The following is a 25550-nucleotide window of genomic DNA, read 5'->3' on the forward strand; positions in this document are numbered from 1 at the left end:
CTCTTCTGGCCAATAAATTGGCAGGTGTGTGTGCTGAGGCTGCAGGTGAGCTGTGCTAATTGGCCCCATCCTGTCTGTGTCCTGGGCCCTTCTCTGCCCTGAGGGCAAACACCCCTCCAGCCCTCCCCCCACACTCCTCCTCCTCTAACTACAGCCTTGCCCTGCACCAGCTCCCTCCATCTCCCAGCCCTTGGCCCCCAGCCCAGGGCTCAGACACACACTCCTGTGGGGGGCCCAGGTATCCGTCTAAATCCACCCTGGGGCCAGGCCTCCTCAGCTGCTGACAATTTAAACATGAGACCCCTTTCCACCCGGACGTCTGTCTGTCTGTCTGTCTGTCTGCTTCTGGGATCATAGGCACTCTACGCCTCACTCTGTAATATGCATCTACCTCTCTCTCACCCTTTCACGCCATTACACTCAAACAGACACAGAAAAAAAACACAGACACACCACAATGTGAGCCTATTAAGGCTAGCGGGAGGGAATCAGCAACAGTTCCTTGTAAAAAAGCCTGGTAGACAGACCAAACTGAACTCTCTTCTTCTGTCAGACTGTCAGTAGTGGCATTCTGTTCATTAAAATCACAATTTTAAGTCCACTGATGCAGCATCAGGACAGGTTGTACGCAAAATAAAGTTCATTTTCCAAACAGGATTATTCTATGGGTAGGTTGAATCCAATCATGTAACAAACAAGTCATGCCAGGCTCCCTGTGGCTTTGTCTCCTTCTGGTGAAAACCACGTGTCCTCCAGCCCGCTGCATTCCCTACGCCACTTACCAGCCTTACAGAAACTACCGGAGTGAGGTAGTGTCCTAGTGCCCCGAAACAATACAGCTAAAAAGGGCCATGAGAGGGTGTTGTCTGTACAGTCAGACAGGTGAAATCAGCCGCTGCAGCACATCACCATGGGAACGGCCCCTGCATGCCTCTGGAAGACACCCCGCGCTCACACGCTCTCTCCGGGAGGCGGGAAAAAGGCCACTATGAAATAAAAATGATCATGCCGTTCCAGATCTCCTGAACGTACAGTTGAGTTTCCTCCGCCGTGTTAGACATTGTGTGTGAGGAGGTCACAGCGTGTTTGGGCTGTGTGCCTGTGTGTGGAAGTAAAGAGGTCGTGCTTCAGTGGGAGAGCAGAAGGCCTTGTGGAAAAAGGGTGTGCCACGATTGGGGTCGCGGGCAGGGCAGACGTGTGTGTGTGTCAGGCAAACCATGACTCACTGACCCACATTTGCCGTAATTACTATTACATTATGCAACACTGCTGAATTCCTTCCTAGGCACACCACAGAAATGCCCATCTATGCTTTTAATATCATTGAACTCGGCACATGTGAACCACAATTTATGAACTTTGCACTTTCACACACTGAGGAGCTGCTGGGCTCTTTATTTTATGCTACAGAAGCAAAAGCTAGTATACCAAGGGCACAGTGTAATAAGTAGATCAAATCCAATTACATTTCTACCCCCTTTTACAAGCAATGTCACAGATGGCTTCAGATGGTGTCACAGAACAGGGCAACAGAAAGTGAGGTGAGGTCATTAATAATTATTCCTAATACTTATTCATATAGAATTATTGTGTACATACAAATATTAGTATTGTGTTAGGATGTTTTGTACTGTAATGGTAGTATAAGGCATTATGGTATTGTAAGAGGAATGGTTTTAGAACAGTTTTATTGCACTGAAGTTTGTATTTGTTCTGATGTCCGAGGGTTGCTCACCTTCCTTGCACTCCAGCGCCACCCTGGACTCCAGATTGTCCATCTGCATCTGCAGGCGCTTGAGAGTGAGGTCATTCTCTCGTGACTTGCGTTTGTAGGCGATGAGGACGAGGATGACGATGATGAGGAGCAGGCCGCCGCCAGCGGCGATGCTGACGATGGCTGGGAGGGTGAGCAGGCTGTCAGACAGGATGTGGACCGCGCCCGGAGACACGTGGAGACCGCCCACCTGGACCTGGGACACACACATGCACAAAGAGGGTTAGAAGACATTGTACTGGATGAAGAAATGAACACATCCAGACACTCACACACACCAACCAACCCTACACACACACACACACACACCCCTGCACCCTGATCTTCCGAGAGAAGTGAAGTGTTCTGGGGCGTGCACTCAATAGAGCAGAGTAGTAGAAATAATTGCACTGGATTCCTGTGAAACCTTTTGACAGCTAGGGCTGTCATACTGTGTTCCCTGTGTTCTGCTTCCTCCAGCTGAATGAACAATGACGAGTGCAAACATAATGGCGTTCACAGGTCAAACACTATGGAAAATAAATCACTTACTCTCTTTCAAACACTCCCACACCCACACCCATAACCAGACACACACACTCCCACTCACTCCCTACCAAATAATACACACAGACACACACACACACACACACACACACACACACACACAGAGGGTCCACACTAACCATGATCTTGTACTGTCCGGTGAGATTCGGGGGCTCACAGAGCAGCTGGCTCTCTGACACGGTGACGGAGCAGGGGGTGTCCCCAATCAGCACGGTGTAGTTGAGCTTCACCCCCCCTGAGGCCGGGGGCACCAGGTTTCTGCCCTGTGGGGGAGATAGACGAAGGGGGGTGGGGTGGTGGGCAGGTGTGAGGTGGGGAACCCTTTGATCACATTACACGCTCACTATAGCAGTCAATGAACCCAAACAGAAACATGGTTTGGCATTGTCAGCACATCTCCTTGATGGATGTCAGAGGGGCAGTGACGGGGAGAGGAGGGCTGCCCCCCCCCCTCCCTCAGCTCCTGCCAGGGGTTCCTCCCTACCTTGAGGATGATAGGCGAGCCGGGCTTCTGCTCCAGGACCCCGTTGGTGCTGAGCGGTTCGAAGTAGGGGTTGGGGTAGTAAAGGAAGTTGGTGTTGTTGTAGACCAGCAGAGCCTGGACGTTGTTGAACACAAAGCCAAACTCGTCCGCGTGCTTGACCGAGTCTAGACCGGGGCGGTACTCTGTTACCAGGGAGGGGGCGAAGCAGCTCATACTGGTGGCGTTCAGAACCTTACACACCTGGGGAAAGGGGCGGAGAGAGAGAGGGAGAGAGAGAGAGAAAGAGAGAGAGAGAGAGAGAGAGAGAGAGAGAGAGAGAGAGAGAAGAGGTGAGCTTCCGATAGTCCTTCAGAGACGTGCTGTTGCACTAACAAGCAGCAGAGCCGCTGCACTCGTACGAGCTCATGCTCTAATAACCTGAGTTCTCCTGAAATGAAACATGAAAACAGGCTGGAGAGGCAGGATCAGACAGAGCTGCTCTGCTTTCCACACACACACAGCAGACGGCAGGTCTGATCTCACACGGGCTACAACACACTTCCAGAGGAAAAGAGGATATATGGATTTTCCAGCTTTCATTAAACCGGTCTTTGACTGTTGCCATGGACGCCTCAAACAATGGAAGTGGAGATGACGGAATGTTGTCTGTCCTTCTCTGACCTTCACCCTTGTGACTGACTGGCAGGGTTAGTCCATCCAGCTTCAGAGTATACACAGTACAGCTGTATAGGACTCTCTCTCTCTCTCTCTCTCTCTCTCTCTCTCTCTCTCTCCCCCTCTCTCAGGGAAGCCCCGTCCTTGCTCACAGCAGGGAGGAGCGTTGGATTGTCGATGCTCCACCTGGAGATGTTTACCTCCCTCTCGCCTACTTCTCTCTCCCCTATCTCTCTATCATGCTTGGATCTCTCCCAATGGTATGACCTAATTAGAGCTAAATATCTTCAAAGCTGTCGTGAGCTGGGGAGGTGCCACACCTCCTACCTGTTGTCCTGCTGCCTGCTGGGGGGAGGGGAGGGGGCTCGATACAAACACACTCTGCCTGCTGGGGGGAGGGGGGGTCGATACAAACACACTCTGACTGCTCCCAACAACTCACAGATACAGTACACTTTATAGGGAGGAGAGAGACAGAGAGAGAGAGAGACAGACAGAGTGAGACAGAGACAGACAGACAGACAGACAGACAGAGAGAGAGAAAGAGAGAGAGAGAGAGAGAGAGAAAGAGAACAAGAGAAAGAGAGAGAGAACAAGAGAAAGAGAGAGAGAACAAGAGAAAGAGAGAGAGAACAAGAGAGTCCAGAGCAGTTTGTGGGGGCCATTTGTGCTCCAGACATGCTTTTTGAGCTAGAGACTACTACAACAGTGTGTCTTGGTCTATGTGTGTTTTTCTTGTGTGTGGGGGGGATCTGGAATCAATTATTAAGGGTCTGTTTAGTACTCTTGGTTCTCTGGGCTGGTTCCACAGCACATTGAGGCGGGTTCAGGAGGAAGACAGAACCGCAGAAACACGGTTCCCACATCCCAGCTGAGCCAGCTGCAGCCACAGCCCAGCGTGTGTGGGCCGGGGCAACCTCCCTGGTGACTCCTGGAGTGGAATGACATCATACAGCCCTCTACAACCCCGGGTTTCATGTTAGAGAACTGGAGTATGAGAGAGAGGGATGGAGAGAGAGACAGAGAGAAACAAGAAGAAAGATGGAGAGAGAAAGAGAGAGAGATACAGAGCGGGGGGAGCTGGAGACAGAAAGACAGAAAGAAAACGAGAGAGAGTGAGAGAGCAGGAAAGAAAGGGAGAGAGAGAGGGATGTAAATAGGGAGAGAGAGAGAAAGAGAGAGCGAGAAAGAGCCTTTTAAAAAATGGATAGAAACGGATAGCGCCGGTGACACACTTTTCCAAGCATCTCCTAATCCTATTACAGGATGCCGAGAACAGCACAGTGAGAGGGAGAGGAGAGACTAAGGGAAGGTTTACACTCTAATTCCATCTTATCTTCCTCTCTGGTGATGGCTATCTGCCGGGGAGTGTGTTTACTTACACTACACACTCCTGACCAATTCATCTAAATGAGCAGCAGATAATTCCGCTTCCCGGCCGACAGTGAAAGTAAAAGTTGCGCACAGTTTTTCCTCACGGCAGCGATAAACTGACATGTGAGAGAGACGGGCACAGATGCTGCTGTCGCTGGCTCTGTCTTGGTGGGCGCAGACAGCTATTTGCAAGTCAACGATGGCTCCTTCCACCATCTGTTCAGCCTGAGCCGCACACAGCACCGCCTGTTTTCAACACACTCCATCAACACTCCTCTTTTCCAGCGTTTTCCTTTTTTGGGAGGTTTCTTTTTTGTTTTCTTTTTTTATCTTCCTTCTCGAAAATCCTTCCCTTCACTGCGTCCTGTCTTCTGAGCCAGTCATCACACCAAGCTGTGGCATGACGACGACAGCAGCCAGGAAATCCAGGGAGAGGACTGGAAGAATAAGCCAATGAGCTTAGGGCCTTACGGCCAGTGATGGGAGGAATGATGCCTTGTGGGAGATAGCAGGGGATGTGATTGTGGGTAGTGATGGGGCAAATGGTGCACCTGAGCACTGCCATAGCTTAGAGGGATCGGTGGAAAGGCTGAGATTTATTTTGGGGGCGGTATCACATATTAGACGTAATTGTGTTGAAACTAATCCTTATGCTTACTTACTGTACCAGATCAGTCAGTATACCAGCTAGCACATCCGGCTGGTTCCCCAAAGTCTCCATATTCAGACTGCAAATGACTGCATGTGAACTCTTCACATCCAATGCAAAGTGGCTCCAGGGCATCCCAGGCATGAGCTGTGGTCCTGGATGGAGACACAGCATGGCAGCATCTGAGTCCAGCCCTCTGGCTGGTTTCATTACCAGGATTCACCTCAGCCAACTCAAACCTCTCCGCTCCCTGACTTAGACAGCTGGGTCAGGCTGGACAGGGCTGGACAGGGCTGGGCTGGGCTCCAGGGCTGAAGGGGTTAGGGTCACCGGTTGCATGATGGTTTCTTATGAGTGGTCCCAGTCCTACACTCAATCTATCCTCCTCCGTGCCTGCTGTTTCTACCAACTGCTACTGTAGATACTGCTGGCAGCTGCTCGTGTCCAAACCCTGCCTGCCTGCCTGCCTCCCTGCCTGCCTGCCTGCTTGCCTGTCTGTCTGTCTGTCTGTCTGTCTGTCTGTCTGCCTGTCTGTCTGTCTGTCTGTCTGTCTGCCTGTCTGTCTGTCTGTCTGTCTGTCTGTCTGTCTGTCTGTCTGCCTGGACTGATTCATGTAGCAGTTTGCAGCACCACCAGGCTGAAGGTGAAAAATGTTCTCCCGGTAAATGAGTTTGCTGCTTGGAGATGTCTGCCGGCCCTGCTGCGAGAGTTGAATAATGCCCAGTGTTGTTCCACTGTCGATGGACACGTGTTACGGGCCTGTGGCCAGGAGGGAGAGGTGGAGCGATGGAGGATGGCAGCGGAGGAGAAGGGGGACTTGGCTGGAGCACAATGGATGGAGCGTGAAACAAGTGAAAAGACTGGAGGGGGAGAGGAGCCAGGGAGAGGCAGTCGAACGGATGTAGGAAGAAAAGATGATAGTTTCACTAGATGGAAATCTCACCGTCTAATGTGCGCCAGGGGTGTTTATAATGTGCCTCTTAGGGAGATGCTATTCTTTGAGACGTTGTTCCTTCCTGGCTGTGTGATTGTATAGGGGGCTATAAATGCTACACTTGGGAGCTCATCTTCTGAAGTATGTCTGTGATCAGCTCAAACAGCACCTGACGGTGCCCGCCGCACCCCAGCTCTTTTCCCAGTATCACACCAGACAACTTAAGAGCCCAAACCGTGGCGGCTTGATTCTCGCGGGAGAAGATGATGATGGGTGGAGGCTGAAGAATAAACCTTTTAACTTTAATCAAGACAATGATTAATGTTCCAATTGTGAACCGGTGACAGGTACCAGAGCCCGTCGCAAAAGAAAATTGTCTCCCATTCCGAGGCAGCTTCTTTGTGAATCTTCGCAGGTGACACGAGGGAGGGAGACGAGCGAGGCAATTTAAAGGGAGGCAGGTGATGCTTTGAAGGCCGTCTGACAGGCGGCAGGCCCTGATTGCTAGGCTGCACTGCTGTTTGCCTTCCCCAGCCACAAAGGGGTGAGGAAGGGATGAAGAGATCCATAATTGTAACCTCAGCAGTTAATAAAAATTCACAAGGCTGGTTGTAGGGTGGAATCAAAGGCAGGCAGGCTCTGTGCTAGACGGCTCAGCGCGGCTCTGCTGGTGTGTGTGTGTGTGTGTGTGGTGGGGGGGGGGGGGGGGGGGCTGACGACTGCTCCATAAAAGAATGAAGAAAGGATGCTCGTTCAAAGCCTCTGCAAACTGACAAAACCAGACAGCAACCACACAAGTAAAATCCCATTTCAGGAGCTTTCGAAGAATCCTCTTTTCTGGAACAAGTCACCATGTAAATACAGGGGCTGTGGCTGCTCCTCACCCTGCCTCCTGCTACTCACAGGGGGGAACTGCGTCTGTATGCCGGGACTTGTCTGACAGGAAGGCCCAGGGCCCAGACAGGATATTGTTGCCTGAAGCAGCGGTAAAATGACTCAGACACCTCTGGTTTAAATTGAGAGTCCTAAATGTCCTGACGAGATTGTGAGCGGGAAATTCAGGGGGGGAAGCAGCTAGCTTCTCTTAGAAAACACATCTGTTAGAGAAGCGTGTGAACACAGGGTTACATAAGGGGGCCACTTCTAAAGATGGCTACGAACATGTTGATGGGTGTCTATGTGTTCATGTGTTTGTGGACTCTTAAGTAATACTGTACAGTATGTGAATCTTCACGATCAAATTTACTGCAGGCTATTTCCTGACATTGTGCAATTTGCTCTGCCATCCTCACCTCCCCCCCCCCCCCGCCTCTCCCACCACCATGCCCTCCCCACCTTCACCTCAAACACAGAGCAGAAATACCATTCCCTTAATTAAACATGGACCCCCAGGACTGGGGAGCAAATGTAATTTGTAACGATTCCACCGCCCGGCCCTGATTATACAGACCCTCTTTATGCTGACCAAAGTCTTCTGACAGCAGTTAATCTTCTATTGAAACCCATTAGGAGGTGCGATGCCCCTCCCCCCAACCCCTCCTAGAATCCTAAGTCTCCCTTAGCTCTGCTTCATTGCCCACCCCCCTCTCCATCTCTCGGCCCGCCAACCTGCTCCCTCACTCACTCTGGCTTCTAAACAATTCCCAACTAGGAGATCTTTCCACTTGAGCTTTGACAATTACAGTAAAGCAGAGTCCAGCAGAATAGGGGGCAGAATAGACTAAAGCAGGGTAAAGCAGATTGGGGTAGAACAGAATAGAACATAGTAGAACAGAGTAGAACAGAGTAGAACAGAGTAGAACATGGTAGAACCGAGTAGAACATAGTAGAACATGGTAGAACAGGGTAGAACGGAGTAGAACGGAGTAGAACATAGTAGAACAGATTAAAACAGAGTAGAGCAGATTACAGCAAAGAACAGCAGGGTAAAGTATTGCGAAGTCAAGCAGAACAGAGCAGAGGAGGGTAGAGCAGGGTAGAGCAGAGCAGAGCAGGGTAGAGCAGGGTAGAGCAGAGCAGGGTAGAGCAGGGCAGAGCAGGGTAGAGCAGGGTACAACAGGGTAGAGCAGGGTAGAACAGGGTAGAGCAGGGTAGAGCAGGGTAGAACAGGGCAGAGCAGGGTAGAGCAGGGCAGAGCAGGGTGGAACAGGGCAGGGTAGAGCAGGGTAGAACAGGGTAGAGCAGGGTAGAATAGGGTAGAACAGGGTAGAGCAGGGTAGAGCAGGGTAGAACAGGGTAGAGCAGGGTAGAACAGGGTAGAGCAGGGTAGAGCAGGGTAGAGCAGGGTAGAACAGGGCAGAGCAGGGTGGAACAGGGTAGAGCAGGGTAGAACAAGGTCTGTGTCTGAGGGTGTTGACTGTGGCCTAGTGTAAAGCAGTCTGATGAAACACTGCATGGAGGACACCAACCCCCTCTCCTTCATCTGTAGAGTGTCTCGGGCCACACTGCTAGCAGGAAGGTTCTGGAAGTGTGAGTGGTTCAGTAGTATTCCCTTTCAGCCCAGTAGACTGTGGTTGAGTAGTAGTGTTTGTGGATGATAGCTGGAGGGGTACTTACGTTGACAGACTCTTTCCCTCCATACTTGACTCTGATCCTGGGCTCCTGGACTATGTCCAGATTGGTTCCTGTCACCATCAGAGGGGTGTGGCCACTGCACCAGAGACAACAGACATCCCAAGTCAGATACACAGCCAACCAGATAGGTAAGTCTACCCCTGCTCTAACTTGAAACCCAAAAACTCAAATGCTTTACCTCTGATGAACAAATAAATATATATGCAAAATTCAAACTGGTTCTTTGACAATACTTTTTGAGGAGATAATAGGCCTTTGAGGAGGTCATGATCAAAGATTCTTTTAGCAGACTTCAGTAGCTGCAATCAAACGCAGCACGCTTGTCTTTGAACCACCAAAGGAGCTGTGCTGCGGTAGTTATCATTCAGGGGCCGTCCCTCGCTCGATAATACCCCAGATAAACACAGCAACTGGAGAGGAGAGGAAGGATGAAAGGTGAGGTGGGATGAGTGGAGGAAAGAGGGAGGTGGGCAGACTGGAGAAGAAGAGAGCTCCTTTTCTCCAGTTGTGTCCACCATTGTTGTTGAGGGAGACTCAGCAGCATCACATTGACACCACACAGAGCTGTATGGCGGTGGTGTGTTATGCTGCTGCCGGAGCGATCCCGCCGCATCCGATGAGTCCATACTCTAACTACGGATTTCATGGATTTCCATTGCTGCAGGTTAGGTATCTGCTGCATCTTATGTGATGAATGACAAATCTAGCTTTCCCTCCCGGTTCCTCTGAGCTGTGTGTCTCTGTGTGGTGTTGTGTAGACAGGGAGCACTGGCAGCTGCTTTGATCCCCTCCCTCTTCCAGCTCTGTTTGTCGCTCTGTCTGGTGTGTGTATGTGTGTGTGTGTGTGTGTGTGAGTGAGTGAGTGGGGGGAAGGGGATGGGACATGGGGCGGAGATCCCTCAATACAGAGAACGATAAACAAAGTGGTGTCCCTCCCCTCTCTCTCACTGTGTCTCTACCTCGATCTCTCAATCTCTGTCTCTCTGTTCTCTCTCTCTATCTTGGTCTCTCAATCATCCTGTCTCTTTCTTCTGTCTCTCTCATTCTCTCTGTCTATCTCTCTCTCTCTCTTTCTCTCTCTTTCTCTCTCTCTCTCTGTCTCTCTCTGTTTCTTTATCTAGGTCTCTCAATCTGTCTTGTTCTTTCTCTCTCTCTCTGTCTCTTTTTAATTGTAGATTAGATTGCTTTCCTAATGTCCCTCCCTCATATGTCTGTCTCTCTTTTTCTGCTCTCTGCCACGATGAGGCGATGCAGAGTGGAGCAGAGTGGAGCAGGGAGGAGCAGGGAGGAGCAGGAAGGAGCAGTGGGGAGCAGGAAGGAGCAGGGAGGAGCAGGGATGAGCAGGAAGGAGCAGTGTGGAGCAGGAAGGAGCAGTGTGGAGCAGGAAGGAGCAGGGAGGAGCAGGGATGAGCAGGAAGGAGCAGTGTGGAGCAGGAAGGAGCAGTGTGGAGCAGTGTGAAGCAGTGTGGAGCAGGAAGGAGCAGGAAGGAGCAGTGTGGAGCAGGAAGGAGCAGTGTGGAGCAGGGAGGAGCAGGGAGGAGCAGTGTGGAGCAGGGAGGAGCAGGGAGGAGCAGTGTGGAGCAGGAAGGAGCAGGAAGGAGCAGTGTGGAGCAGGAAGGAGCAGTGTGGAGCAGGAAGGAGCAGTGTGGAGCAGGAAGGAGCAGTGTGGCGCAGTGTGGAGCAGGGAGGAGCAGTGTGGAGCAGGGAGGAGCAGTGTGGAGCAGGGATGAGCAGTGTGGAGCAGGAAGGAGCAGGAAGGAGCAGGGAGGAGCAGGGAGGAGCAGGGAGGAGCAGTGTGGAGCAGGAAGGAGCAGGAAGGAGCAGGGAGGAGCAGGGAGGAGCAGGGAGGAGCAGGGAGGAGCAGTGTGGAGCAGGAAGGAGCAGGAAGGAGCAGGGAGGAGCAGGGAGGAGCAGGAAGGAGCAGTGTGGAGCAGGGAGGAGCTGTGGTGAGCTGTGGTGAGCAGTGTGGAGCAGTGTGGAGCAGTGTGGAGCAGGGAGAGTGTGCGTCCTACCTGGCGATGCTCCACTCAGGCTCGATGCGCTGGACAGTGGGGTCCTCCATGTACTCGAAGCTCAGGCTCTCCTGGACCTGGGCCCGGTCCACACTCACAGTGATCTGCACCAAGCCCACCCCCGACAGAGAGGGTGCAGAGTAACACACAATCTCCGTCATGGACCTCCTGCAGGGAGGCAGCACACACACACACACACACACACAGACACACACACAAACAAAGACACACACACAGTCAGTCAGCATGTCTTTGTTTCTGGTCTTCACCACCCCTTGAATCTGTGCCAGTTCATTAGTACCACCCTGACTGTGTGAGAGGGCCCCCCACCCTCCTTTTCCTGCCAAAAACACAACACTAACCGTAATTAGGCCAGATCTTATTAAAACTGGCTTGACTCCTCAACCTAACAGTATCACAATCAGACTAGCGCAGCATGCTTTTAAATAGAACCCTAAAATCTGAGATGGAGGAAGGGAGACAGAGAGAGTAAGATAGCAAGGAAGGCAGAAAGGAAGGAAGGCATTAAGGAAGGAATTAAGGAAGGAAGGAAGTTTAGGGGAACACAAGGTTGTCTGGAGGCTATTATTAGCAGGGTTTGATGCAGTAGGTCATCGAAACCTTATTAAGATTTACACAAAGTTCTGACAGAGGGAGAGACAGAGAGGTCCCCAGGGGCGTCTCTTTTTTTTTTTTTTTTTTAACATTTTATTAAAGAAAATGAGGCAGTATGGTATACATTCATAAACAGTTACCGTTAGAGGCATTTTCAGTTTTTTCCAAATTATGATTTCTTAACCCCTCCAATACCCACCCTCTTTCCCAGCTTCCTCAGCATAAAAAAAAAATAAAATAAAATAAAATAAAATGGAAAAAAATAAAAAATAAAAAAAAAACAAAGACAGACAGACAGACAAGAGCAAACAGACAAGGACAAGATAATTAAGCAAGTAAATAAATGATATAAAACAAAACCTTAAACAAAAAAGATACATAGATTGAGTATAGTATTACAGTATCTCAATATTGCATTAAGTAAATAATAGAGTTGTTGCAGTATTTCACAGCTGGATTATTATTATTATTTTTTTTTTAAACCATGTTTTACACCACAGCGTTCAAAATATGTTACTCCTACAGGAGAGGGCAGGGTGGTGGACAGGCAGCAGCGCACAGATAATAATGTAATGCAAAGTAGTGTAAAAAAGTATGTTTTGGGTTCTACTGTGCAATTTCACTCGCAGGCAGACGGTCAAAATAGCTAATCAACGGTTGCCAGTGACAATGGAATTCCCAGGGGCGTCTCTAAGATGAAAAGCGTGAAGGAGAGAGCGAGGAAAAGTACCACTGAAAATGGGAAATACAGGGTGTTACATAACTGACAAAATCACCACTGTATTGGAAAATTTTACAAATGGTTTGTCCCTTTATAACTTCTCCCATCTTTGCTGCGTAAAGGAGCGGAGCAGAAACCATAGCCGACATTACAGCATGTAACAAGTTGTGTGTGTATTTGTGTGTGTACTGTGAGTCTTACCCATAGAACTCGCAGGTCTGGTTCCCAAACTGGACATTGACACTGCTGCCAGCCCCCAGGTTCTCCCCCAGGATGGTGACCTTGGTACCCCCAGACTCTGGGCCTCGGCTGGGGGAGAGACCCTGTACCGATGGAATCTGCAGAGAGTGAGGGAGAGGCAATGGAGAGACAGCAAGAGATGAGGGAGAGATAGACGAGGGGGCGAGAGAGAGACACGTTGAAAGGAGAAAGAGGTATGTTTAGAGTATAAGAGTATCAGTGTCTGTGCTGAATTCACCTCATGCTGTCTGACGGTCATCCAAATAACTGCTATTGGTGGCCAGTGACTGTAATATACAGGCATCTGTCCCTTATAAAGATAAGGGACAGATGAGACGAGGGAAGCTTTTAAAGACCCACCACCTTCCTCCTGTGTTTTGTTGTTGCATGGCACACTTCTGTCTGACTAACCCTTTCAGGAGGCAAGCTGGAAATAACTGGTGTTTACAGCAGGCCTCACTCACAGAAGCCTGGGACAGACAGAATGGACAACTATCTAAACAGACAGCCCAGACACCCTGAGACAGACAGATAAAACAGCTCTACTTGAAGTACACAAACACACACAAACAAAAACAGTCCTCCATTTACACTGTCCTTTGTCTGAGAGGGGCCATAATGCTTTATGAAACAGGCGGCCACATGGGGAGTCTGTTTTGTTGTCTACAAATTGAAGAGAGCTTTTGTTATTTTGCTTTGTTGCTTTCTCTTTTATGGCCCATGAAACTGGGGAATTGCAGGTAACATGTTTGAAGCTCCACAGAGAACATCGGCCATTTCCAGAGCAGCAAATGCATTATGGGTAAGTAAGTGGCAATCCAGCCCAATAACAAGCACCAAACACCAGCCCAACCCCCCAACATGTCCATGTCCCCCTAGAATGCTGCAGTGGCCAGGGAACAGGCTGCTAAAATAACACCATGAAAACAAAGCTGCTAATTACTAGCTGCTGTTAATTGTTAAGGGGCTAGCTAATAGGAAACATGTGAATGGGACAGGTGATAATCAGTCTGCTGCAGGCTGGTTGTGTGTGTGTGTGTGTGTGTGTGTGTGTGTGTGTGGAGGTGGACAGTGAGGACAGGTGCAGTGGTGTGTGTGTGTGTGTGTGCCAGTCCTCCCAGGGTCTGCTCCAACTGCTGCAGCCAACCCAAGCTGCCTCCTCTTCCTCCAGAGCAGAGGCAGCTATTGTCCCTCTACTCACGCATGCTTCTACTGCATGCTCTAACTATGTTCATTTATCAAACTCTACTTCAGCACTTACTTACTAATGAGGCAGTAGGCCTTTCAATACATCTTTAAGCCTTTGAAAGATACCTTTAGTTTAAGAAGCTGGCTCTTGAAGACATCAGTAATGTTTTTTCAGACAATTAAGTGCTTGGTATGTGTTTGCAAATGTACTCAAGGCTTTGAATCAGTGAACCACTTTATTCATGCAAAACCATGATATAAAACCTACATTTACTTAATTTACTGACCCTGTGCTACCCAGTAAAAGCAAAAAGCTGGTGAGAGAGGCTGGTGAGGCCCATTAGTGTGGCGACCTCTTCCCCCTACCCACTAACAGAGGGATAATATAACCAAAATAAACCGGAGACCTCAGACAGGTCACCGTAAGTCTGTGGTACTGTCTGTAGGCATGGCAACTACAATATCCCAAACATCGGAACAAAGATTGTCACAGAGAGAACGGCTTTCTAATGTGCGCATTTCCTGTAATATGCTGTGGTGTTTAGTCAAAGAGCGGAGTGTGTTTTGGTGTGCTAATACGAATTTGAGCATAGCATCATACCACAAAGGAGTAGAGCTGAGTGGAGTGGGTCTTTAGCTCAGGTTTGCATTCTCCTACACACAGCTGAACTGGTCCCGACTTGCTGTCTGCAGGGGCCGCATCCATCTCACACACGATCCTGGAGGGACACAAAACACAGGCATGGAACACACTTAACTTATACACATCCCAGAATAAATCCTAATGTAATTATAAGAACAAAAAATCTTGTGAAAGTCCTAAACGGAACGCTTTTCTCTTCTGTCAGTTTCTATAATGAGGACTCTGACAATCTCTGATCTGTTTATGGTGTGACAGGAGTTATCGGCAGCATGAGTTCACTTCCTTCGGCTCCATACATTTCCAGTCCTGCAGTCACTGTTTATTAGAGCCTGATGTCATCACACAACATGCCCACAGAACTGGCCAGGACCTTCCAGACCCAGTCTCCTCCACACACAGCTGCCACAGCACCTTGGTTATGAGGTGTCGTAAATATCCCCAACCAGCCAGCCAGCCAGCCAGGCAGCCAGCCAGCCAGGCCTCCCACTGTGGAGCTCCGGTGGTGTGGCTGTTCCACTTCTGATGTAAATCACACTGAGGAGCCTGGAAGATCAATAGTGCTTTATCATAGCGTGTGATCAGGTGTCACCCAGGCCGGCAGGTGGTCAGATCAAATGACATAATAAAACTGGGACAGACATCGATCTGCACTGGCTGAGAGTAATAAAGAGCATGAAGCAATCAGGGCCTGGGGAAAAGAGAGAGAGAGAGAGTGTTGTTTCTCCAAGTCTGTCCCTGAATCACATCTAATGACTTACAGAGCTCCTGTGGAAGAGAGGGACTCTGGCAGGATTTACTGGCCCCGCCACGGAGGGGAACTCTAACTCCTCCTCCACCAGGGGGCGTCCTCCCAACCCAGCTACCAGACCTCCTGCACCCTTCCTCTGACCCCGGGCCTCGCACAGGAGCCTCCTTCACAAGTACGGCAGTTGCTCTTGAGTGTGGTGGTGCCAAACCACCACCGTTATTGCAATTGTTGGGACCCCACCTCAGAGCTGGGGTCCCAGATCTCTTTGCACACCTCCACTCAAATGCCTTCCTTCCAGCATCGGCCAAATCAGATTAAACGGCTGACAGATGGGCACACTGCTGACAAATGGCTCAGTCCAGCTGGTGGCACATAACACATTTCAATTACAGCAGCCCAGTAAGACACCGGGAGCTGGGGGGGGGGGGACCGGTACCGTCCAGGGGCTAGCCATCCATCAACAGCAGCATCAATAAACCACTATAGTCGTAAACAGCCTATAGGTGTTAGAAAGTTATCTCTATTCAAAGACAATATACTTGCTGCTTGATGCCCATAAGAAATACCTCTGTTTTTGGACTAAAGAAAGGGGATACATACAGTGACATACAGTACACTACTGACACATACAGTACAGTACCGACACATACAGTAGAGTATTGTCTGACTGGAAGCGTCACCGTGGCGGCAGGGTTGAGTGGTGCAGAGCTCGTCCTCAGCAGGGCTGAGGAGCAGGCCAGAAGTAGGTCACAGCACGAATGAAGGTTAAGGACTCTGTGGAGAGGCAGGGCTGCTGTGTGCCAGTGACAGACCAGCTCTCCCCACGCAGGAAGACGCTCCCTCCTCCCTGCTGACTCACTCACACTCACTGCCCTCCCTGTCATAGAGGTCGAGGAGATAGGAAACGGGCACTGTGTGGCTCTGCCCCTCCTCTTTTTCCGTTTGTCTTTTCTCTGTAACCTGGGAGTCCAAAAATCAGGACCCGGGGGTCGAGGCAGGAGCCAGCGAACCTTGCTGTGCGTTGACTTTTCAGTCCTTCCCCTCCACTGTGGAGGCTGGCCTCCACCTGTTAAGGTGAGGCTGCCCCCCAAACCAGCAGGTAGCTGGTCCTGACTCAGGACTCCTGAGCTAGCATTTTGCATCTCTAGCTCTCCCTCTCCCCCTCCCTCTCTCCCTCCCTCCCTCTCTCCCTCTCTCTCTCTCTCTCTCTCTCTCTCTCTCTCTCTCTCTCTCTCTCTCTCTCTCTCTCTCTCTCCTCTCTCTCCCTCTCTCTCCCCCCCCCCCCCTCTCTCTCTCTCTCTCTCTCTCTCTCTCTGGGAGCTTATTATAAAACAGCGATCACACATAATGAGTCCAGGGGTGAATGGGAGCAGGTACGCCCGCGCAGGACAATTAAGGAAGTAAACAGAAGCAAAACCACCCAGCTGTTGTGGGGCGGAGGAGGCAGTGAGGTGTGAGACGGGGACTCTCTCCTTGAGCAGGAATACACGGCCAGACGAATAGCTGCGTCTTTTCGTTAGCTCCAGCTATTCTATTAATTCCAGGTAGTAATCTAGCATTAGAAAACCTTCATTAGCAATAAATTAATACACTGTAGCTAGCTGTGGCAGCAAATGCTGACTTTAGAGTTGTTTGATCTATCTCTCTTCTCCAACTAATGCGAACTAGCTACGAACATGGCATGTTTGCTTAGAGTAGCAGGAGAGTGTTGGCTGGCTTTGATAACATATTTCATTAAGCCTACATGGAGTGGAGTGTTGCAAATGATTCTAACCTCTACACTGTCAAATCCATACAGTACATAACCCAGTCTAGACGATTTCCCCTTTCATGCTCTTTTCTGCGCATGATAGAATTACAACAACAATTTAAAGTGGAGAATTCAGAATGTCAACTTAATTAACATTGAACACTTTTAATTAGTTTTAGCCATTGTGTGTGAGAGTGTTGTACACAGTAAGGTTGGGGTCAGTGCACTCTGTCTGTCTATCTGTGTGTGTGTGTGTGTGTGTTTGTGTGTCTGTGTGTGTGTGTGTGTGACAGTTGACTCACTGCTCAGCGATGATGTAGCCGTCCTCCACAGGGCTGCAGCGCACCCCGGCCACCTCCACATTCCCCACCATGTCAGCGAAGGCCAGGCCCAGGTTCTTACCATGGATGGTTACCCGCGTGCCCCCCTCTGGAGGTCCTGCTATGGGAGTCACCTGCAGGGGACAGGGGGCAAAAGGTCAGAAAGTCACAGGTTATTGAGTCGGAGTGGCAAAAACTGGAATCTTCATTCTTCAGATTGAACTCTGATGACTCCTTTGTCTGAACAGTTGAGGTGCAGCTTTGACTGTCTCAAGAGCTGACGGAGGTCTGGAGAGGAACACCCTTATATGGTCGAGCTGAAGTGAAATGCAATTAAAGCACTTTTAACTTCCGCAGCCACAAATGTCAGAGCGTTCGTACACAGCATGAGTCATGGTCACTCTGCCCTCTCTAATGGAACCTGCATCGCACAAGCGCCAAGTGATCTCATACTCTGCCACGACCACACACCATGGACACACACACCACGGACACACACACGGACACACACATACACACACATAAAAGGACAAATACTTTAAGAGAACTCCCACATAGACCCCATAACTTGAGACAATCTGCTAATCGACAACTGCTGTCTGTCTGTATGACTAAAGCAATGAAGAAAGTGTCCTTAAACAGGAGGCAGGAAGCCCAGGAGCATTAACATTCTAGATAGCTGCCTGGGCTAAATATGCGGCTGTTGCCATGAACAATAAATCCGACAAGAGGCCATATTAGCGCTTAGTGCTGCCCACCTTCTCATAAAATACAATATGGCCGCCCAGCACGACCTTGGCACAGAGTGTCACAGTGCCTTCTGTGCTGCAGAGGCCCAGTGAGCCTGCAGCCTGGCAGCTGTCCAGGCCTCACACCAGCAGAGAGGGGGAGCAAAGAAGAGAGAGAGAGGCAGAGAGGGGGAGCAGAGAAGAGAGAGAGAGAGATAGAGAAGGGGAGCAAAGAAAGAGAGAGAGAGGTAGAGAGGGGGAGCAGAGAAGAGAGAGAGAGAGATAGAGAAGGGGAGCAAAGAAAAGAGAGAGAGAGGTAGAGAGGGGGAGCAGAGAAGAGAGAGAGGTCAAGAGGGGGAGCAGAGAAGAGAGAGAGGTCGAGAGGGGGAGCAGAGAAAAGAGAGAGAGAGGTAGAGAGGGGGAGCAGAGAAGAGAGAGAGAGGTAGATGGAGATTCAGAGAGAGGCAGCAGGGATATTCGAGTATGTCTGCGACGGATGAGTGCCGGGAGGGGGGGGAGGTAGGGGTTGAATGCCACCAGCTCTGCATGCAGAGTCACCACTGCTATGTACATGATCAATATGCCATTACGGAGGCAGAAATAAAAACCAACAAGAGCAGCCGTCGTTTGAAGCGGTGCCCGCTCGGCAAGCCACAGCCCAGCACGTCACGACTCGTCCTCACTCCCTGGGAGACGCCCACTAGTGCATTGCGGGCGCCCAGTGGGACGTCGGCATTGTAATCTAGATTTAGTGGACATTAATTGCTTTGGATGTAAAGTAAGTGTGTCACTGCACTGCCTGCGGGTCTGAATACATTCATCTTTTATTGCTGCTTGGGCATGCAGCAGGGTCTGAAGGGGAAGCATACTGGCTAAATATATCCATGTCAGCCGATAACTCCAGCTATTGGAACCGACTCAGCCATGGTTACATAAGGAATGAGGGAAAGAGTAAAGTTCCTCAGAGCCAGAAACAGGGAGGGATGGACGGATGGAGTGATGAGTAGATCATTTCCTAAGTTCTACTCTCAGGGTATGTCTGCCGTGGCATCGTATCCGCGCCCCTACAGTGTCGGACAGATGCCCTTCCAGCCAGACTCTGGGCTGGAGCTTTTCCCACGCCACACCGGACACGAGGAGCCACTTTAATCCATGCACGAAGCCCAGCGCTCTGAACACTCAGTGGCACAGAGAGTCTACATTCATCAGACGAGCAGATCTGGCACTTCAAAGGCTCCCGCTCAGCCTGGGAGCAGAGCGGGGCAGAGAAGCGCCTTGTCCCGTCTGTGGGACCCTCCGACACAATGGGAGCGTGCCCACGCTCCCCCTCTGGGTCACAGACCACAGCAAAGAGCTCCTTAATGACCGTGGCACACTGCAGTGTGGCTGGATGGTCAGCAGGAATGTCTGTCCCTAAGAGCGTAATACATCTTCTACTTCCTCCTCTTCTCGCTCTCTCTCTCTCTCCCCTCAGGCGAGGTGACACACACTGCGCTCAAGGCGTCGGAGACGCCTGTTTGTCTTGACGCCGACTCTGCAAGGCGAAAGGGGGGAGGAGGGAGCCTCATGGGGAATGCGCGCTTCACCCTCGCCACGCTACGCTACGCTACGCTCCCTGTGTAATCCTGTTAGGAAGAGCAGTGCTGCCCGCGTGCCTTTGTCACTGTCAATGGAGGGTAATACCCAGAAAACAGCCAGCCAGTCAACCCGCCAGCGCCACTCTTTCCCATGCCCCCTAACCCACCCCCAACTCACCAATGACTGAGACACAGACAGGTAGGATTAGCCAACAGGACCAGCCTGGTGGTGGTGGTGGGGGTAGCGTTGACTTATTCAGCTGAAGTAATGGGTGAAGTGGTGTTGACGTAGTACCGGCCAAATTCAACAAGAGAGACTGTGAAGGGAGCAATCAGTATTCACTGCAGGGAGAGGGGAGTGGAGAAGAGAAGCAGACAAACAGACACAGACGAAGTGAAAGAGAGGAAGTCTTAAAGCTACAGTAATGTCTGAGACTACAAGCTACAGTGAGCCATCGACCAGCGTGACTGCCTTGTTCTTATCGGTTCCCATACAGTGAGGATCACTACAGCTTATTCAAGTGTTCTTCACCAGTAGCCCCGCATCTTTAATCCTCTCAAGTCAGAGGTCAGATACACTGAAGACATCCACTCCAGCAGTGTCTGTGGTCCTGTTAGATCCTGTCATGAGCACCACAGCTTACATACAACATGTCTGCCTGCCTGCCTGCCTGCCTGCCTGCCTGCCTGCCTGCCTGCCTGCCTGCCTGCCTGCCTGCCTGCCTGCCTGCCTGCCTGCCTGCCTGCCTGCCTGCCTGCCTGCCTGCCTGCCTGCCTGCCTGCCTGCCTGCCTGCCTGCCTGCCTGCCTGCCTGCCTGCCTGCCTGCCTGCCTGCCTGCCTGCCTGCCTGCCTGCCTGCCTGCCTGCCTGCCTGCCTGCCTGCCTGCCTGCCTGCCTGCCTGCCTGTCTGCCCACCAGTCTGTCCATCCGTATGTCGGTCTGACTTCCTATCTGGTTTTCTTTGGTCTCCTCGATAAGCTGTAGTTCAAGCATGTTAGATTTCATTGTGACTGAAGTGTAATGGGCTTGATAAAGCTCCACTTATCACTTGTTTCACTACAAACTACATTCTAAATTCTTTATTGGCTCTTAAATGTCTTGTAGCCCGTCTGGAAATACGAGTGCTTAAGGAAAATATATTTTAGCATACCAAATCTAGGGGAGGAGGGACAGAATGAGGGAAAATGATGAAAGAGGGAGGGTGAAGGGAGGAGGGTAGACTCTTTTTGGAGGCTGTGTTTGTGCCTCAGTGAGTGCTTTTCTGCAAATAGAGTTGCTGCTCTACCTGAGGGGGGTACATGATGTGTTTGCTGTGTGGAGAGGAGGGGGGGGGGGGGACTTCAGGGCAGCATGACTTATTCAGAAACTGTCTCATGCTGCAAAGCACAGTGTGTGTGCGTCTGTATGTGTCTGTGTGTGTCTCTGTGTGTGTGTGTGTGTGCATGTGTGTGTGTGTGTGTGCATGTGTGTGTATGTGCTTGCTTACAACACAACATTGGTGGTCTGCTAGTGTTGATTCAGAGTGAATGGCTGGCCACAGTGCTGGGGTGAGGGTGTGTGGGTCTGGCCACTGTGCTGGGGTGAGGGTGTGTGGGTCTGGCCACTGTGCTGGGGTGAGGGTGTGTGGGTCTGGCCACTGTGCTGGGGTGAGGGTGTGTGGGTCTGGCCACAGTGCTGGGGTGAGGGTGTGTGGGTCTGGCCACTGTGCTGGGGTGAGGGTGTGTGGGTCTGGCCACAGTGCTGGGGTGAGGGTGTGTGGGTCTGGCCACAGTGCTGGGGTGAGGGTGTGTGGGTCTGGCCACTGTGCTGGGGTGAGGGTGTGTGGGTCTGGCCACAGTGCTGGGGTGAGGGTGTGTGGGTCTGGCCACAGTGCTGGGGTGAGGGTGTGTGGGTCTGGCCACAGTGCTGGGGTGAGGGTGTGTGGGTCTGGCCACTGTGCTGGGGTGAGGGTGTGTGGGTCTGGCCACAGTGCTGGGGTGAGGGTGTGTGGGTCTGGCCACAGTGCTGGGGTGAGGGTGTGTGGGTCTGGCCACTGTGGTACCAATGACGGGTCAGACAGAGGAACTGTGAAGCTTCTCCTGGTTCCTTGAGCTGGTGCCAGGACCCTTATTATGATTGTGTTGCTTAACATATTGATGCATGTGTGTGAGAGTGTATAGGTCATGAGGGAAAGAGACAGAGGGAGAAAGAAGGAAAGAAACATAGAGCATACAGTATGTATGTGTACAGTATGTGTACGTGTGTCACATGTGTCAGCACCATGGGTGCATGTGAGAGTGTGTGCATCATCTGAGTGTATGGAGGCTTATTCTAGGTTCTTCTACTGCTTCTATACATGTCAAGGCCATTGCCGCCTATATGGCAATTCCCAGGAAAGACTTCCAAGTACCCGTCTAAATCCCAGCTTCATTTGATGTGGTTCCCTCTCCTGTTAGAAAAAGGCTTACATCTCTTCAATATTAATGGTGGGTGAAGGGAGGAACCATGGCACTTAATAGAAATATTAATTATTCAAGACCCACATCCTCTGCTAGGCACATGTACTAATATCTATGTATGTATACAAACCAGCTTGTGATTGGAGCTTTGGTGCATGCAGTCACAACACAATGTATGAATACATTCTGGCCACAGGGGAAAAACACATTTTTGAAGAAATTCTCGTAACTTGGGATAGAAGGTTGGGGGGCAGGGCATGCAGGCTAATAGATGCAGAAGAGTACCCAGCAAAGTCAAATAAATGCCAGGAATGCTCTGATTGTATTCTTGCCTCGGGATCTCTCTCTTCCTTGGTATGTGTGCGTAATGCATGTGAGTGCGTGCGTGCGAGTTTGTATGTGTGCGCGTGTGCGCTTGTGTGTTGCACTGGTGCCTCTCTTCTACCCCAGTGGTAAATCAATGCTGTGGGTTTCCAGTGCCAGCTGTGTTGTGTAACAGGCCTGAGCTCTGACACCCCACAGCGGCTTCACGCTCCTCTCCTCCGCTCCTCCTCCACGCTCTCTTCCTCTTCCTCCACTTGGCATTCTCTTCTTCCCCTCCCTTCCCTTCTCCTCCGCCCACCTCACTTCACCTCTCCAAACCTCTCCAAACTTCCCCATCTCGACGTTCCCTCTGTAGCTTCTTTTAGCCGTTTTCATCCCCCTTTCTCTCTCTCCTGCTCTCTGGATGTGTGGAGAGAGGGATGGATGGCTGGACTGACTGTGGCCTGAGTAATCTCATACACTGCTCTCAGCCTTAATGAAAACACTGGACCGAGCGAGATACGGGGCTCAGGATTGCTTGTCAGATATAATGCAACACACACACAAAGACACACACATATACACACACAGACACACACACATACACACACAGACACACACACACCATCCACTGGTTCTCATACCACTAAATGACAAGCCAAAAGAGTAATAGAGTTAAAGAACAACCTAACTCAATTTTCATGGATGACTCAGAGAGTGTAAGGAGAGGGGAGGGAGGGGGGGTAGGAGAGAGAGGAAGAGAGGGAGAGAGAGAGAACAAAAGATAAGAAAGAGTAAAGAAAGAGGACAACCAAGATCCCCAGACTCATCACACCTCCCTTTGTCGGACTAATCAGTGTACAGTCGAGCAAATCAATTAGGCAGGCCGTTAACTTCACTTTTTAATTGGCTGGAGTTAGATTGTGATCAGTGGTGGGGGCACAGGGCCAAATGAATCAATAGTGAGGTAGGATTCTCTGGGAGTTTATTTAGAGAGCACTGGTGCGTTACCCAAGCTAATTACATCCCATGTCCAGGCCTCTCTCCCCAGTGACCCAACACCAGCCAAGCCATGCAGAGAGAACATACCAGGAAAACAAACAAACACTTCCAGGTCTTGACCTCTCTGGGGCCGGCCAGAGGTTTGGTGGCTGTCCATGAGTGTGGTGGCTGTCCATGAGTGTGGTCGCTGCTATGGCAGGAATCAATGAACGCGTATTCCTCTGATGCAGAAATAGGCATGTCGATAAACTGGCCATAATGAGATCACAACTGTCGAGGAACAGCAGGTTGGTCAGTCTGCTACGGGGGGAGGCAGAGCAGTCACACTGTAAACTGTAGGACATGTCCGTCAAAGCTTCATACGTTAGGGATACGACCACTCAATGAGTACAAACACCCCCAGGCATGTGGTGTAGTGAGACAGAGGCAGGGAAGGCCGGTTGCTGTGAAAGGGACATCTATACAGGATGTGTGTGTTACTGTATGTGAATGTGTGTCAGGTCCGTCACCCTTGCAGAGGCCCTGAAGGTGAGCAAAGCTCTCATTGCAAACACACACACGCACTTGCATGGACACATTAGTAAACAAATACCATATGCTCTTCCCTTACATACTGTAGACTCAAATAAAAAGAGAGAGAGAGAGAGAGAGAGAGAAAGAGAGAGAGAGAGAGAGAGAGAGAGAGAGAGAGAGAGAGAGAGAGAGAGAGAGAGAGAGAGAGAGAGACAGAGAGAAAGAGAGAGAGAGAATGTGCATGGCCTGAGTAAGTGGGGTCAGGGCCCAGCGGAGTCTCCTCCTTCTCCATCCTCATTCTTATTCACCCTGCAGGCTCTAGAGGAGCCAAAGCAGATTTTCATGCTAATACCAGCTCTCCCCTCACTCTCAAACACCTAGCTTCTCATGCTAACACCAACTAGCATCAAGATTTCCCATGCTAAAACTATACTGTACGTCCTCTAGTGCAACAAGCACCTCGCGTCTCCATGGCGTGCTACTGCAAAACTAGATCTCTCATGCTCAACTAGCATCCAGCTTCATCTCATGCAAAATATCCTTTCATGCTGAACCAGCATTCAACTTAGCTATGCTAACACCTCTCCTATGACTCTCACCTAGAACATCTTCATCCTGGTATAAACACTGGTGTATACAGGGTCTTCCAAATGTAACTGATGAGCTATGAAAACTGATACCAGCTACTGATTCGGTTTACTTCTTCCCTGCCTGTGTTTATCCATGTACATGTACTGTATACTCAGTAGTTCAGCCATGTATTCTCTGTCATGGTAAGGTAATGTGAAATGAGTGATGAATGATTATTTTGTTGTATGTGGTGGGTGTGAAAGAGAGAGGTAGGGAGGGAAGGAGGGAGGGAGGGAGAGAGAGAAAGAGAGAGTCAATACTGACCTCAGAGATGCGTGGGTTGGTACACTTGACGTTCTTGCTGGACAGGTCAAGCCAGCGTGTGGTGTAGGGGTTGAGGGGGGGGCAGTGGTGGCGCAGGGTGCAGCGACCCTCCCCGGAGCACCACCCACACTGGAACTTCCTCTCCGCCTTCAGGCACACCCCACAGCTGTCCCGCTGTGCTGCACACTTGTACAGGTGCACTGTGGGATAGACATCAGGTGAGTCAGACTCACATAACTACTGATCTCCACACGCTTGGAAGAGCACATTTTCTTCTTTTTTGGGGGTCCGGGAGCAGAACACGTCTGGTTTGTGCTCCTACAGGTGTTGTCTTGATAAATTCAGACAGATGCAGCTGTGTTCTTCATACTCAGTCTGTTTCAGTGAAAGGAAAGGTGAGATACTGTGTGTGTGTGTCGACCACCTGAGATCAGACATTATTAGACAGAAAAGAAGAGCGCGCGCATGAGAGAGACAGCAAGCGAGAGACGGAGTGAGGGAAAGTAAGAGGGAGAGAGAGGGAGAGAGAGAGAGAGAGAGAGAGAGAGAGAGATAAAGAGACAGAGAGAGAGATAGAGAGACAGAGAGAGAGAGCGCAGGGCCCCATCTGCTGAATGTTAGACACCCAGAGTGGAGGGTGTTGACAGGGCCTGGTCTTACCTTGGATGTTCTCAGGGTTATCAATAATGAAGTTGCCGTTCCACACCACTGAGAAATCTACCGGCAGCTCGCTGATCTTCATCCCCTCGTACAGATACTGCAGGCCAGGTAGGGTGAGGAGATGAAAACACGTGAATGGACAGAGAGAGAGCAAGAGAGAGACAGAGCATGGACGAGAAAACGAGAGGGAGGTTCGAATTTCACCAAAA

General features: G+C 50.5%; 1 protein-coding gene across 1 annotated transcript in view; it reads right to left on the reverse strand.

The window, feature by feature from the left end:
* Nucleotides 1-25550, reverse strand: part of LOC146251882 (plexin-A2-like) — a 77831-nt gene that overhangs the window by 24290 nt on the left and 27991 nt on the right. Inside the window, exons 8-17 of the mRNA XM_084681393.1 lie at nucleotides 25342-25438; nucleotides 24682-24881; nucleotides 17209-17360; nucleotides 14367-14484; nucleotides 12539-12675; nucleotides 11002-11169; nucleotides 8972-9065; nucleotides 2805-3044; nucleotides 2440-2583; nucleotides 1736-1970 (exon numbers count right to left, since the gene is read on the reverse strand). Coding sequence (XP_084537519.1) covers nucleotides 1736-1970; nucleotides 2440-2583; nucleotides 2805-3044; nucleotides 8972-9065; nucleotides 11002-11169; nucleotides 12539-12675; nucleotides 14367-14484; nucleotides 17209-17360; nucleotides 24682-24881; nucleotides 25342-25438 — 1585 coding nt within the window. The remainder of the gene's footprint in view (nucleotides 1-1735; nucleotides 1971-2439; nucleotides 2584-2804; nucleotides 3045-8971; nucleotides 9066-11001; nucleotides 11170-12538; nucleotides 12676-14366; nucleotides 14485-17208; nucleotides 17361-24681; nucleotides 24882-25341; nucleotides 25439-25550) is intronic.

Source organism: Hypomesus nipponensis, chromosome 18, assembly GCF_054491055.1.
Source record: "Hypomesus nipponensis isolate SF chromosome 18, ASM5449105v1, whole genome shotgun sequence".
Classification (NCBI taxonomy): domain Eukaryota; kingdom Metazoa; phylum Chordata; class Actinopteri; order Osmeriformes; family Osmeridae; genus Hypomesus; species Hypomesus nipponensis.